Below are 15,733 nucleotides of genomic sequence, written 5' to 3'. Positions count from 1 at the left end.
ATCTGTGAGATTTAGGTTTTAAGATGTTAAACTAGTTTAGGGGTGGCCAACATCGATGCTGAAGAGCCACAGTCCCGCAGAGTTCTGCCAGAGATTGTCTTACTACCGAGATGAAAGGGTCTGTATTACTTACTATTGCAGAAAGCGTGATGGTTAACGTGGAACACTAGTGCCTTAATAACCATTCAAATAACAGCCTTAACGTCATTGAATTTCATTCAGAAACTCAATCGCCATTTACGGATAGCATAGGAATGAATGAGAAGTGCTGTAAGGTGTATCTCACCTGTCACAAAAGTTAGTGACTTCTCTTAAAAAGTGGCTTTTTTCCGGAGTAAACTTAAAAGTATTGATTAGTGTAAAAGATGTTGGAATTAGCTAAAAGGCTGTCAATTTCTTAAAAGACAAGCTGTTACTTCTAAAAAGCTTTTTATTCAGCATAGTGAAGCCTCTACTCCATTGACATCCATACAAAAAAAAAATGGCCTCTGGTCTCCTTTACCACATACTGGCAAACTGGAAGAGTTAGCATTAGCCGTTACACTTTTTTTGGCTAAAGGTTGCAGGCTTACCTTCTAGTGGCTTTGGTTCAGCCCCAACCCTAATAAAACAAGCTCTAAGGTTTACTACAAACCAACAGTTAGGTAAGGTTTTATCAAAGTTGGAGCAAAACTCCACAGGATTGTGGCTCTCTAGGACTGACGTTGGCCTCAAACATGTTCTTTGATATAATTTACCTATGAATATGACTGACTTACAATTGTTGCTCATAGTATATTAGAACTAAATGGTGTTAGGATAATATCTAGTATCAGGGTAAATGGCTGCAGTGGAGCCAGTGGTGTATGTTTGTCCATTTAGAAGGAAGTAGGGGTAATGAATTGCTGTAATTGTGCTGGGCATAGGGACATGCGTCAAAGCCTGAACCGAGAAAGGCCGCGGCATCAAATTTTCATTCAAATGGCAATTTGGTAAACTATTAGGTTGTGTCATGGCTAACCTGAACTGGTTTACTTGATCTTGTGACAGCACAGGAGAATGTGGTGCAGTGTTAGTTTGTTGGTATTTAACACTGTCACATGTTAGATGTGTAACACAAGAATCTCCTCGTAAAGTTGCTTGGGGAGCCGAGACTGAAGGCTGTTGAGGTCTTTGTATGTCTGCTATATATCTCCTCTCATCAGAATGTGATAAAGTTGCTTGTCTATTAGACAGATTAAAATAATTTATTTCAGAGTGTGCATGAGATGTCGAAGGTGAAGGTGGGACTAAGTGAGAGGCATTCCAGTCTGCAGCAGTGCTCTCAACCATTCCCCAATGCCCTGGATCCACTCTGTGAGGAAGATTGTAAGAGGTTGGGTTCTCAACATGAGTTGCAGAAGTTGTTTGGAAAAGTGGGTTCATAGCATTACATTGCATTAGGGGTAAAAGAGATCTCCTGAAGATGTTGGAAAACATTCATTACCCAGACATTGTAGAATAGTTCAAATGTATTCAAAACCAATTCATTAAAGTCTGATAAAAAAAAAAATAAAAAAATCAGCATTTGATTCTAAAATTAAATTGCAAAAATCTCTCCTACCTCCTTTTAGCCATTTTATAAGCCACACCATTGTCAGCCTTTACACTCTAGATTAGAAATAAATAAACAAACATTTGGAAAGATTTACAATAATTTTCTTTGCAACCAAATGAGATTAAACACCTCTATCATCTAATTCTAGCAGCTCAGATCAGATGTGAAATGTGACTTTCCATGTGAAATAGAATTTGAACCAAATTTAAAGAGAAATTGTACTTTATTTATTAGAAACTGATTAATCATAAAAAGTGGGTTTTATAGTTAATGTAAGGAGCCATTCAAAATGAGAGTTTCCTATAATAATACATTATGAGCTTTTTAAGGAAAAGAAAAAAGTTATTTTAGAGCAAGTTTAATTTAAAAGTTAGTATTAAAGTTAACATTTTGATTTCATTCTGACTATCAATCGACATATGTCACACATACCAAAATCTTACCTTTGCAACACTGGGTTGTGAGGATGTCCATAACTGCAAACCTTTTTGTTTCTGAACAGCTTTACTTGTTTGTTTTGTTGGGGTCTCTGCTCCATCCATGGATGGAGGGGGCTGTTCCACTTTGTTTACAAGAGTAACACCTGACTCTGTCACCCCAACAATAATCTGCGGGTTTGAATTATTATATGTCTTGAGGACCTCACTTGGTGCACCATGACTCATGTCTTGCCATACAAGAACCTTAGAGGCATCATAAAGAAGGTGCTCGATTCCAAACCATGATACTTTGCTAATAATTTCTTTGCATGACTTCACAAAAATAGCTTTTTCTTGAAGATATCTGAATGTGATGGACAGATGCTCTGCTTTGCCCACATCAAATGTCCCTGGCAACTGATCCGAAGGTGTTTCCACAAAAGTCATTATCACTTTGTGTATCTTTTCCAAGCTTTCCAAACTGTCTCCTAAATTGATCACTGCAGACACTGGTACAGATAAGAAGCTTTTAATGTTGTGGGGATTTCTGAGTGCAGCCTCAGCCTCAAGGAGCTCACGTTACTCTTCAGATACATGTAGTGAGATGCATCAGGGGCTGCACAGAGCTGTTGGTGCACAGAGGACACTGCACTGTAATATTCCTGAAGTTTACTGCAGCCCTCTTGTGCCAAGATCTTTTGAAAAGAAGCAAACAATGATGACTGCTGCTGAAAGCCAACCTCCCCTTTGTAGAGTTCTGTCACTGTTCATTGATACATAGTTTCACCTGGTTGTCTGTGTGTAGGTTGTGGGGTGTATCACCTGATTGTTCTGTGTGGGCGTCGCCGCTGATTACTGATCAGCGGCAGCTGCGGCTTATTCCATCTGGCCTATATTAACGCCTTGTCTTTCGTCTCATGTTTGTCAGATCGTTGTTTGGAGTCCTGGTGTTGTGTTGTCCCCTGTGTAGTTGTTCCTGCTCTGGATCTCTTGTCGCAGTTTCCTGTTGCCTGTTTGTTCCTTGGATATTCGTTCTGGATCACATCGTTCATCACTTCAGCCACGGGCACTTCACGGACTCCTCTCACCACAAGCACTTACACCCATCAAGGTCCCTGTGTTGCCATCTCTCCTGCTGCTAGTTTGTCTTGTCTTCTCCTGTAAATCTGACTCCGTTGTGGTATACGCCCATTAAAGAGATATTAACTTGCACTTGCATCCAGTCTTCTCCGTGACAGAACGATCTGACCATCATCATGGATGCAGCGAATTCAGTGGCTTTCACCGAGTTCATCAGCCACAGCATAACTCGTATGGATCAGCAGCAGGAGAGCATCTCTTCCACCGGATGCGCCGTCCAGGCGCTGGTAACACAGGTGTCCAAGCTCTACCAACAGATGCAACAACTTCGCGCTCCCACTGTGCCTGCCCCGCCGACCGTTTCCCCACCGCCTTCAGAACCATGGGACGTCTCGGAGCCCCGCCTCCCCGTGCCACAGACTTATTCGGGTGAGCCTGACTTTTGTAGAGCATTCCTCAACAAGTGTTCTCTCCACTTCACTTTACAGCCCAGTACGTTCGAGAGGGAGGAGTCCAAAGTGGCATTCGTACTCCCGCTTCTCACAGGGAAGGCGGCGCTGTGGGGAACGGTGGTTTGGGAGAACCGGGGTCCTTGCTGAGATGAGAAGGGTGTTCGACCGTGCGGTGGTGGGCAAGGAGGCCGCCCGGAGACTCACCGCATTCAAGCAAGGCAATCGCACGGTCGCGGATTATACCATCGAGTTCCGCACCCTCGCGGCGGAGTGCCGGTGGAACGAGGAGGCGCAGTGGGACATCTTCCTGCATGGGCTGGCTGATCGCATCCACCGTTAGATCTACACCCTGGACTTACCTGAGACTTTTAATTGCTTGGTAGAACTGGCACTACGTGTCGATTCACGCCTTCAACAAGTGGAGGCTATGGAGGAAGCTGGAGAACGACGCTGCGGTCTTCGAGCCAGTCTGGTGGATGTGGTCAGTCCACCGTCCGATCCTGAGCCCATGCAGGTGGGGAGAGCGCGGCTTTCCCGGGAGGAGAGGGAACGGCGGAGGTTCCTTGGACTTTGTCTCTACTGTGGAACATCTGGTCATCTCGTTAGAAACTGCCCGGTAAAGGGACCAGGCCCAATAGTAAACTCGAGGCTACTATCGGGCGGAATCTCTGCCGAGAAGTCCTCACCATCTACCATCCTGCAGTAAGACTGAGATGGGCCACCAACGACGTCACCTGCAGTGCACTTCTGGATTCCGGGGCCAAGGGCAATTTCATGGATATTAAGTTTCGCTCAGCTACATGGCATCTCCACTTCCTCCCTCGAGCACCCCATCTCCGTCAGCGCACTCAATGGACAGTCATTACCTGCTCTCTCACATCACGGATTCCATCACACTCATCACCTCTGGTAACCACTCCGAAGAGACTCAGTTCCTCCTTATGGACTCACCTCATGCTCACATCGTTCTGGGTCATCCCTGGCTCAGGAAGCACAGTCCCCGTATTGACTGGATTCTGGGTACTGTCACTGAGTGGAGCACTAATTGTCCTAAGTCTTGTCTGTTGTCTGCTTGTCCCACGGTGTCTGTTTCTGTGTTGCAGGATGAGACTGTGGATCTTTCTAACGTGCCCATGGAGTATCTTGACCTGAAGGAGGTGTTCAGTAAGTCCCAGGCTGCTTCTCTTCCTCCACATAGTCCCTACGATTGTGGAGCCAGGGATGACCTAGTGCCGGGTAAGTCTCCGCCTAAGGGCAAATTATACTCTCTGTCTACTCCCGAGAGGGAGGCCATGGAGAAATACATTTCTGATTCTCTGGCAGCCAAGATCCTTCGCCCTTCCTCTTCTCCAGCGGGGGCGGGGTTCTTTTTTTGTGGGGAAGAAGGATGGTTCCTTGCGACCTTGTATTGATTACCGGGGGCTGAACAACAACACGGTTAAGAATACCTATCCTTTGCCGTTGATATCCCCGGCTTTCGAGAGGTTGCAAGGAGCATCCATCTTCACTAAATTGGACTTGCGTAATGCTTATCATTTGGTCCACATCAGGGAGGGAGATGAGTGGAAGACCGCTTTTAACACCCCCAGAGGGCACTTTGAAAACTTGGTTATTCCCTTCGGGCTTTCCAACTCGCCTGCGCTCTTCCAGGCACTCGTTAATGATGTGTTGAGAGACATGGTTGATCAGTTCATATATGTCTACCTGGAAGACATATTGATATTTTCTTCGTCTCTACAGGAACATGTTCAACACGTCAGACGAGTGCTTCAGCGGCTGTTAGAGAATGGTCTTTTTGTCAAGGTGGAGAAATACGAATTTAATGCACAATCTGTTTCCTTCCTAGGGTACGTCGTCTCGTCTGAGGGAATTCGCATGGATCTTGACAAGGTCAAGGATGTGGTTGATTGGCCAAGTCCAGATTCCTGTAAGGCCCTACAGCGGTTTCTGGGGTTCGCCAATCTCTACCGGCGTTTTATTCGCAACTTCAGCCAACTAGCCGCACCTCTGACTGCCTTGACCTCCCCCAGAATGGCCTTCAGGTGGTCAGATGCAGCCGAAGCCGCATTTGCTAAACTGAAGAGCCACTTCATTTCAGCTCCCATTCTGATTGCCCCTGATTCTTCATGTCAGTTCGTGGTGGAGGTCGATGCGTCGGAGGTGGGGGTAGGAGCAGTTCTTTCCCAGCGGTCTCCCTCAGATAACAAGATGCACCCTGCGCGTTTTACTCTCACTGTTTATCTCCCGCGGAAAGTAATTATGATATTGGTAACAGAGTTGTTGGCGGACAAATTAGCGTTAGAGGAGTGGCGTCACTGGTTAGAGGGTTCGGGGGTACCCTTTATCGTTTGGACTGATCACAAGAACTTAGAATATATACGATCAGCTAAAAGGCTCAATTCCAGGCACAATTCGTTACCAGTGTCTTCTACGGGCCTCTCCCCGTTTGAATCTAGCTTAGGTTACCAGCCACCTGTTTTTCCCAGTCTGAAATCCGAAGTCGCGGTCCCCTCTGCCCACGCCTTTGTCCAGAGGTGCCGCCACACCTGGAACAGAGCCCGTGAGACTCTCTTGCAGGTGAGGGTGCGCACCAAGGCTAAGACCGATCGCCACCGGTCAAAGCCACCCGTATATGTCGTCGGTCAAAAAGTGTGGCTTTCTGCTAAGAATATTCCGCTCCGCTCCGTTGCTAATAAACTTGCTCCCAAATTCATTGGCCCGTTTACTGTCACCAAGATCATTAGTCCGGTGGCAGTCCGCCTCAAATTGCCTCCAGCATACAGGAGGATTCATCCCGCCTTTCATGTTTCAAAAATTAAACCAGTTTTTCACTCACCACTTAATCCGCCTGTCCCGGTTCCTCCACCGCCGCGACTCGTAGACGTGGAACCCACCTATTCGGTTAACCGTATTCTGGACTCAAGGCGGAGGGGACGTGAATTCCAGTATTTAGTGGACTGGGAAGGTTACGGTCCGGAGGAGAGAAGTTGGGTACCTGCCCGGGACATTCTGGATCACTCCCTTATCGATTATTACAATCGACAGGTAAGGGGTGGTGGGAACGCCGAGAGGCTTTCCTAGGAGGAGGGGTACTGTCACGGTTCATTGATACATAGTGTCACCTTGTTGTCTGTGTGTAGGTTGCGGGGTGTATCACATGATTGTTCTGTGTGGGCGTCGCTGCTGATTACTGATCAGCGGCAGCTGCGGCTTATTCCATCTGGCCTATATTAATGCCTTGTCTTTCGTCTCATGTTTGTCAGATCGTTGTTTGGAGTCCTGGTGTTGTGTTGTCCCCCGTGTAGTTGTTCCTGCTCTGGATCTCTCGTCGCAGTTTCCTGTTGCCTGTTTGTTCCATGGATATTCGTTCTGGATTACATCGTTCATCACTTCAGCCACGGGCACTTCACAGACTCCTCTCACCACGAGCACCTACGCCCATCAAGGTCCCTGTGTTGCCATCTCTCCTGCTGCTAGTTTGTCTTGTCTTCTCCTGCAAAACTGACTCTGTTGTGGTATACGCTCATTAAAGAGATATTAACTTGCACTTGCATCCAGTCTTTTCCGTGACAGAGTTCTCCATAAAGAGAAGGGTCATACCATAGCAAACTCCTAAACGTGGGTTTACCGCTCATAAAGTTAATTTTGTTTTCTACAAACTGCCAAGCTTCCATCATCTGCAGCTCCAAGTAAGAATTCACTGCTTCATTTCAAGTCTGCTTGTGCAGGTGGATGGTCCAAGTATTTTTCTAGGATGATACCCCTTGAAACAAAATATTGGTTGAATGACACTTTCTGATCTTGTTCAAAACTTGGGATAAAATGCTGCAACATGATTTTGCATTTAGACTGCAAAGATCCTAGTTCGGTTAATGATGTTGTCTGATCAACCATTTCAAGAGTATTTGAAATGTCACTTATGCTGTATTTATTGTCAGCGACTGTACTGCTCACATTGCCATCAATGATTTTTATGGTATACAAAGATTGTTTCTTTTGACTTTTTTGTTTACATAAACTATTAAAAATCATTGAGGGATTCTGTTGGCCTGTTGTGTTTTTTATTTGCATCTGTAACTGAGCATTAAGGGTATTACTGATTTCTGGAAAAAACAGTGTTTTGGTCATTCACCTGTGGCAAAGGGTGAGGACTATTACCTTTGACAGTGTCTATAGCACTGGTGCTGTCAGGACTGACACTAGGTACTGAGCTCTTTCTTGATCTTTGCTTACTGGTTCATTTGATTTGAGAAGATCGTCTGCCTCTCTTAGATTCATCTGGCACTAGTAGGCAAACATCAGTTCCATTTTGAGCATGTTCACTTCGAAGAACCTTCCTAGCTTGAACAGGGGCTTCGGTGTATTCACTTGAATTGTCTTTTTAACAGCTTTACCCCCGTGAGGCATCAGGCAGGGAACATTTACCATACAATACTGGCTTTTTTTTTCAAACAACTGCTGTTTATGTGCTGTCAAGTGTTATCCACACCACTGGTCTCTCTTTAAAATCTTCATTCACCTCTTCTTGTTTCTTGACAGTGGACTCAAATTTGGACAAATAATCTCTTAATTTATAAATGAGCTGAGTCTCTGGTGAGCTTGCCTCGTTAATTTTGTTTTGGTCTGTCTTTGATAAATTACAGTTGTCTTTGATTGCCAGAGAACTTGGTGATTTGGTAGAGCCAAGCAAACTAGTGTTACTACTCTTCTTTGTGTGTTCTGAAGAAATCTTACATTGGACGCTCAATGCTGGATCATCAACAGTAAAATCAATAACATTATTTGATGCATATTTCAAAGCCTTTGGCCCACACTGCTTTGAATCTGGTGCTGTTTCTTCAAATGCCTCAGAATCAGTACTCCGAACACTGCTGACATTAGATGTGCTGGTAAACATTTTGAAACATGATTGGTTCATATATGGGATATCTGCTGACATGTGCTCTGTTGTTTCAAAACACTGTACATTTAGAGTATTTTTCATACTTGCATTTCGCTCACTACATTTTATAGTGTCTGTCTAAGCCTTAGCATTGATAGTATACATCACCTTGGCTTCTGCAGTCATGTTTGTATGGAGTTTAGTTTTATGACTGTTGATTGTGTTGTTTGCAGGCACATCACTGTGTGTTTCTGATGCCTCACAATCATGCATACTCAAAGCATCTACATTGTCATCTACTGTGATTTTCTTTGTTAAATGCTCCTTGCTTAATGAATTCAGTCCAGTCTCTGATGTCAATTTCAGAAACATGTTCTCCTCTTTGCATTCTGTGTTACTCCCATGTTCTTTTCTAGTGCATGTAATCAAGGATGTTTGGCTTTGATTGGAGATGTTTTCAGCTGTTTTCACTTGTTCTCCTTTATCCACCATTGATGAGATTAGATTTGTAGTCAAATTTTTTTTGTCTTCTCAGTGTAGACTGAATCACTTTTATAGAGATCTTCTGAAAGTGGTTCTGTATGATTTATTTGCCCCTCTATTGGTTTGTCCCCAGGAAGAGTGGTATTAGCTTCCTGAGAACCCTGAACATGTGACGGTTGTTTATCATCAGATGTGAGAGAGTCTGGGTCTTGATCTTCATGTCCTGTAAGGACTATTTCAGACTGACTGTTTGAAGAGTCTGATGTTGCTTTGCTGTTTACTGTTTCATGGGGGCTCTCAGCAGACACAACTGTTCTGCTATGATTCCTCTTTGCTTTCCAAAAGCATGTCTTTTTGACATATATGCTCCTCTTTAGAGAGTGACCTAGTGATAGAACTGCGTGCTGTTTTTTGAGACATGCCTTCTTACTGCCTGTTCTGCTCAAGTTCTTCCGTTTTACATACATATTAGTTTTACTGTATCTCTGAGCTAGTAATTGTAGTAGTTCAACATTACAAGTTGCAGTTTCTTTGTATCCTTTGCTACTGCACATTTGGATCATTGGGCTTTGAATCATTTCATTGTTTCTTTCACTCAATTTCTTTTGAAGGACTTAAATTTTTGGAAATCGCTCAGAGAGAGAAAGTACTTCTGTATTATGAGCAGATGTTTTGCTGGCTTTTAGAGTAACTTTGAGATGGATATCTTTGCAGAATCTCATGTTTAGGTTCGTTTCAACTTTGCTGTGATCTTTGCTTTCATTTCTTAGCTTGGAAATGTTGTCTGCAGGTCTGCCCATATTGCTGGAGGAGAAAACCTGCTTTTGAAACATGCTTGGCAAAAGTTGATCAAGTTGAATTCTTTTGTACAATTCCCATTGAGCACTGTGGTCCTGCTTTTCTGTTTCCATATCGAGCTCTGGAGATCTTTCAGAGTCTTCACAGCAATTTCTCCCATTCTGCTTTTGCTTTACTGCCATGGGAAGACTGAGATAACAATTGTTTGATGTCCTACAACTAGAGACTTCAACACAGCTTGCGATTTCTATGACTGTGTTATCCATGATGTTGTTTTTATACATAAGGTATGATTTAGTGCTCGGCTTATCAACCAAGCTAACACCTGGAGTAGATTCATTCTCTTGCAAGTCCTGCACTATGAGCTCATTTTTACATTCTAAGCTGTGATCAAGCTTAGCTCTGCTTCATGCCAGTTCAGTATTTATCATCCCACTCCAAGACTTACTGGTAAAATATCACTAGTGCTTCACACAGTTGCTAACCTGCAACCAACAAAGTTGCTAACTTAGTTCATCGAAAAATTTAAATTATGTCATTAATTACTCACCCTCATATTGTTCCAAACCCGTGAGACCTCCGTTTATCTTCGGAATACAGTATAATATATTTTAGATTTAGTCCGAGAGCTTTCTGTCCCTCCATTGAAAATGTGTGTACGGTATACTGTCCATGGTTAAGAAGGTAATAAAAACATCTTCAAAGTAGTCCATGTGACATCAGAGGGTCAGTTCGAATGACTTTATTCAGCATTGTCTTCTCTTCCATGTCTGTTGTGAGATTTCAAAACGCTGCAGTTTCGGGAACGAATCACTCGATGTAACCGGATCTTCTTGAACCAGTTCACCAAATCGAACTGAATCGTTTTAAGTGGTTCGCATATCCAATATGCATTAATACACAAATGACTTAAGCTGTTAACTTTTTGTAATGTGGCTTACACCAATATACTGGAGTAATTAATTTACTCAAACAGTACACTGACTGAACTGATGTGAAGAGAGCACTGAAGATGAACACCGAGCAGAGCCAGATACGAACGAAAGATTGACTCATCAGTTTTCAGATCACCAGTAGTGATGGGAAGTTTGGTTCTTTTCCATGAACCTGTTCTTCCGGACAGTTCGATTAAATAAACCGGTTGAAGAAAACGATGATTGCCCTTGATTCAAGCCTTCGGTTTACCTGCGCTCATAACATTAGCACAGAATTAAAAAAATATATATTTTTGGGTGAACTAACCCTTTAACACAATTTAAATGCAGTCATTGTCTTCATTAAGGATGTAGTTTTTGTCAAGAGAACATCATTTATATTCAAGAAATGTCCTCCCCAGCCTATTGTCATAGGTCTTTTGGAGTCTTTGGAGACATACTGAACTGACACAAATTAGGGCTCATAATTGTGAACTAAATCAATCACTTCCTAATTATTAACATTTTTTAATTTATTATTTTCATTATTATTCTATGTTTTTGTTTGAAATAAACCGAAAACATCCATCCTTTAAGGGTAATAGTCACAATTTCAACCTGCAGCTGACTTTTTTGGGGGATATCATATTCATAAATGAGTTTTCACAAAAATATCAATTGCTCACTAAAGACGTTACTGTTATGATTAGTAATTAATTGGTTATTCTTAATTAATTGGTCATAATTCGCATGTAGTTCTTAATGAAGATATTTTTATTTAATAATTATCAAATATCTAATAAGGAACTACCTTTGTCCTAGATTTGCTACATAATTAATGTTTATCTTGCTTCTTTGTTAGTTTTTTTTTTAATTTATCTCACCATACACTTGGCCAATAGGTAACGCTGAAGCTGAGGGTGGTAGCTTTGTAGGCACTGTCAGAATGACATTGCTGGAAGGAATAAATGAAACTACAGCATACGGCAAACACTGCCTGGGTCTTTCAGTGAGTTCCTGCTTCTCGTTAAAGTCAAACAGAAAAATCTAGAAGAACAATGGTTTATTAAGACTCGTGTTGATTATCCAGTCTTTTTGATTGGATAATTTGATATTCTGATATTGCTGGTGAAGAGTGTCTCGATGGGACACTGCATCTTTACACATGTGACAGTCAAAGCCCACAGTAGGATCTTGTGTTTTGTTCCATTCCAGGCTTGGGGCAATTTTTTTCACCTTTCCATCAAGAACCTGAAGCCACGAAACACAATAATGTTCATTACTGTCATTCCATTATTAAATGTAATTTTACAATGCTTAGACTGTAAAGGACACAGGAAACATTCGACAAACCTTTTTTTTTTTGCACTTAATATGCTGGTATAAGAACTTAGAGCCACATCGACATGCCTAAAGAGATATACTCCATGTGATGGCTTTCCCAAGGCATACTGGACTGTGCTGCCAACCTGTAAACCGTGCTGATAAATCTGGGCTGCCATTTGGTCCGATGCTACTAAAAAACTAAATATTTCTTCCCTTTCTCTCCCATGTCTTCCTTTAGTACGCATCTCTGCCCTGTAGTCACTTGTTGAGCCGTGACAGATATGCAATGAAAAGCAACGTTCATTTATTGTGGAATCAAAAATAATTTTCATTGCTGAATATACAGCTACAGAAGATAACAAATAAAGCATCATCATTGAAGGTGCCACATGATTAAAGCCACAAGAGAAAGGCCTCCAACTGCACTGGAAATTGTAGCAACTGGCCAGCATGTTATTGTATGTTGTTGTTAGATTTTATGTCATTACCTTTTTTCAGAGAACATTTTAAGAAGCTCCTCATTGTTAACTAAATGAACATCTTTCCAGACCCATGCATTTGCTCGGTCCTTTCTAGTGTCCAGCTTGGCATCTCTAAGTTTTGTCTGAATGAGGTTGTAGTCACGGCTTTCCTCTGAACAACATTCCAAAAGGACTGACCGAAAAGAATTAAAAAAGATAAATAAATAAAAAATACTTTTTTTAAAGTGCCTGATAAATTTAACAGTATCTCTAGATTATGACAGCACCACCATGAAACCAGTTTACATATGCTATCACAAAGAATATTTTGTTGATTTAGATTATGAGATAACTAGTAAAACCTTCTACTGAGGTCCGTTTCCTCCTGGGTATGGTGAAGTTCTTCAGTGTCAGTGTTCCTGTTAATGTTGACTTCTGTGATCTGGAGCCCTCTAATGTTTCCTCACGCTGTCTTTTCTCCATACTTGTTTACAACTGATATTCACCCTGAAAAACATTAATCTAACATGTAAAAAGAGAGTCTATATTTCAGTGAGAGCTTCACTGTTTTTATTTATGCCATAGTGCTCACAAACATGCACTTTGCATAAATGCTGTTATTCTTGGTGAGCTCTTTGTACTATTTACCATGTGACTGTATGACCACAAAAGTTCATTGATTTTTTATTTATTTTTCCCAACAACAACTTTTCAACAAACTAATAGGATGTTAAATGGCAAAAGAGGTGTTGTAGAAATCTTTACTGAAAAAAAGAAAAGAAATGCTTCTTGGAAGATAATCACACTGCCACAGCATGAAATGTAAATGTAGAAATAGGTATTTAAGCTTTTACATGTATAAAAAAAGAATCCTTCAGAAGTCGTCAGTTCAGCGTTACTAACTCAAGGTTTAGGGAATGCTGCTATAATTCAACATTGAAAATCACATAGCTTCTAGTGAAAGATCTGGCTAAAGGTGTATTATTAGAAGCATTTAGTGTTACTACATGTTGGTTATGTTTCACATGACAGCATGACAGTGTGAAAACAAAGCTGTATATATGTGAAATGTTTATATAAGTAAATTCACATCTACACTATAACCGAGCAATCAAACTAACAGGTATCAACACATTGAAAGAAATAATCTTTCAACTTGAAAGATAAATATTATGGGTACTTACCATCATGTAAAATGGCAGTTGAACATGTACAACATGATCTAAGATGTCTTAGCAGGAAACTGTGCAAAGTTTGTCACTTCAGTTTGAGGAACATCAAGTGAGACATACCAAAAAGGAAATCGCTTGACCTCAAACGCTGAACAGCAAAGGCACAGGAAATTACCTAGTACTGTTACTAACACCACGGGTTCTTCTTTAGTCCAACCACCAATGAGCCTTGAAATTTATCCCCCACATAGAGCAGAGGTGAGAACTTTTGGATAATTTAGTTTCATATAATATATATATATATATATATATATATATATATATATATATATATATATATATATATATATATATACATACACACACACACACATACATTTTAGTATTATACTATTTAAGAATTTATTCTTGATATATGGGTCAAAGGTTGCCACAGGACTTCATATGAAAAAAAAAGCATAGCCTATTTAGATGACACTTCAATCTGAATAAAATGGTTGTTACATTTTTTTTTTTTTTGTACAAAACATTATTTAATTGCATTGTTTCCAATGACCAGCATATGTGTATTGTATTGTTTCAGATAGATGCTGTTTGGATCATTTATGCAAGAGGGGAAATTATTTTTACGTAGAGATGTGCACCAACTGACCATCATTCTCAGAAAGAGAAGCTTCTATTTTCAGTGTTTACACACTTCATCACACCAGCATGTGAAACTGCTTCCTTTTTTATTCTCCTTCTTGCAAATTATTCAGTTCTCTGACTCAAACTCATAAAACACTTGCACATCCTATGCATGCTGCCATGTAAAACAGCTAAAAATAGAATGAATTAGAAATAGAATTAGAATGTCGTGGAAAAGTTAATTTAAGTAATTCAATTCAAATTGTGAAACTTGTCTATTAAATAAATTCAATTCACACAGACTGTGATGATTTTGGCTTACATAAAAAAAAAAAAAACACCAATTCACTATCAAAACAAATCAGCTAATCAACTCAAAACCTGAGCCTTCAAAATGGTCTCTCAGTTTGGTTCACTAAGCTACACAATCATGGGGAAGACTGCTGATCTGACAGTTGTCCATAAGACATTCATTGACACACTTCACAAGGAGGGTGAGCCACAAAAATTAATTACCAAATTAGTTAACCATTCACAGAGAACTGTATCCAAGCATTTTAACAGAAAGTTGAGTGGAAGGAAAAAGTATTGAAGAAAAAGATGCACAACCAACCGAGAGAACCACATCCTTATGAGGATTGTCTAGTAAAATCGATTCAAGAATTTGAATGAAATTCACAAGGAATGGACTGTGGCTGGGGTCAAGACATACAGATGTGTTAAGGAATTTGGCTACCTTTGTCATATTCCTCTTGTTAAGCCAATCCTGAACTACAGACAACGTCAGAGGTGTCTTACCTGGGCTAAGGAGAAGAAGAACTGGACTGTTGCCCAGTGGTCCGAAGTCCTCCTTTCAGATCAGAGCAAGTTTTGTATTTCATTTGGAAACCAAGGTCTTAGAGTCTAGAGTCTAGTTGTCCTGGTCTCCGCTGTCTTTCAGGGATGTAGAGGTCCTTTCTAGGTGCCGATCCACCAACTGGTCTGGATACGTACTGGATCCGAGTGACTGCAGTGACCCTCTGATCTGGATACAAACTGGATCTGGTGACTACGGCAACCTCGGAATAAGAAGAGTACTGTATACAGGCCACCAGGGCACCATACAGACATTATTAAAGAGTTTGCTGATTTTATATCCGAGTTAGTGCTGGCAGCAGATAAAGTTTTAATTGTTGGTGATTTTAATATCCATGCATTGGGATCAGCATTTATGGACATTCTGAACTCTATTGGGGTTAAACAACACATCTCAGGATCTACTCATTGTCAGAATCATACTCTAGAGTTAAGTATGATTCTGGATATAATTCTGGAATTGATGTTTATGGTTTTGGAATTATGCAGTCATGCGATGATATCTCAGATCATTATTTAGTTTTGTGCAAACTTCATATACAGTAGCTAAAACTGAAAATTCTACTTATTACAAGTATGGTAGAACCATCACTTCTACCACAAAAGACTGCTTTGTAAATAACCTTCCTGATGTATCCCAATTCCTTAGCATATCCAAAACCTCAGAACAACTTGATGATGTAACAGA

The 15,733-nt window shown here is 41.0% G+C and overlaps 1 protein-coding gene and 1 long non-coding RNA gene across 2 annotated transcripts; both read right to left on the bottom strand.

Moving 5' to 3' along the window:
- Positions 1 to 556: 556 nt before the first annotated feature.
- On the bottom strand, positions 557 to 3,604 carry LOC113053970 (uncharacterized). Its single transcript, XM_026219135.1, has 3 exons — positions 2,020 to 3,604; positions 1,583 to 1,629; positions 557 to 1,333 (listed from the first exon to the last, which is right to left on the bottom strand). The coding sequence occupies exons 1-3, from the start codon at positions 2,440 to 2,442 to the stop codon at positions 784 to 786; spliced, it is 1,020 nt and encodes a 339-aa protein (XP_026074920.1). The 5' UTR covers positions 2,443 to 3,604; the 3' UTR covers positions 557 to 783.
- An 8,050-nt stretch (positions 3,605 to 11,654) lies between these two features.
- Positions 11,655 to 13,682, bottom strand: LOC113053969 (uncharacterized). The gene is made up of 5 exons (XR_003277340.1): positions 13,576 to 13,682; positions 12,754 to 12,898; positions 12,419 to 12,584; positions 11,958 to 12,191; positions 11,655 to 11,855 (listed from the first exon to the last, which is right to left on the bottom strand). It is a non-coding gene; the product is annotated as an uncharacterized LOC113053969 (long non-coding RNA).
- Between the last annotated feature and the right edge of the window lie 2,051 nt (positions 13,683 to 15,733).

The sequence above is a fragment of the Carassius auratus genome, chromosome 35, assembly GCF_003368295.1.
Source record: "Carassius auratus strain Wakin chromosome 35, ASM336829v1, whole genome shotgun sequence".
Taxonomy (NCBI): domain Eukaryota; kingdom Metazoa; phylum Chordata; class Actinopteri; order Cypriniformes; family Cyprinidae; genus Carassius; species Carassius auratus.
Note: the sequence above shows the minus strand (reverse complement) of the source record. Positions and strands in the feature narration are given on the sequence as shown.

What these genes read in the sequence shown, in the direction of transcription:
- LOC113053970 (XM_026219135.1), bottom strand. Translation starts at nt 2,442, where the DNA reads ATGACTTTTGTGGAAACACCTTCGGATCAGTTGCCAGGGACATTTGAT. An exon ending in CACAACCCAGTGTTGCAAAG is followed by an intron (nt 1,630 to 2,019) that starts GTAAGATTTTGG and finishes TTTCTAATCTAG; the next exon opens with AGTGTAAAGGCTGACAATGG. An exon ending in TATAAAATGGCTAAAAGGAG is followed by an intron (nt 1,334 to 1,582) that starts GTAGGAGAGATT and finishes TCTTCCTCACAG; the next exon opens with AGTGGATCCAGGGCATTGGG.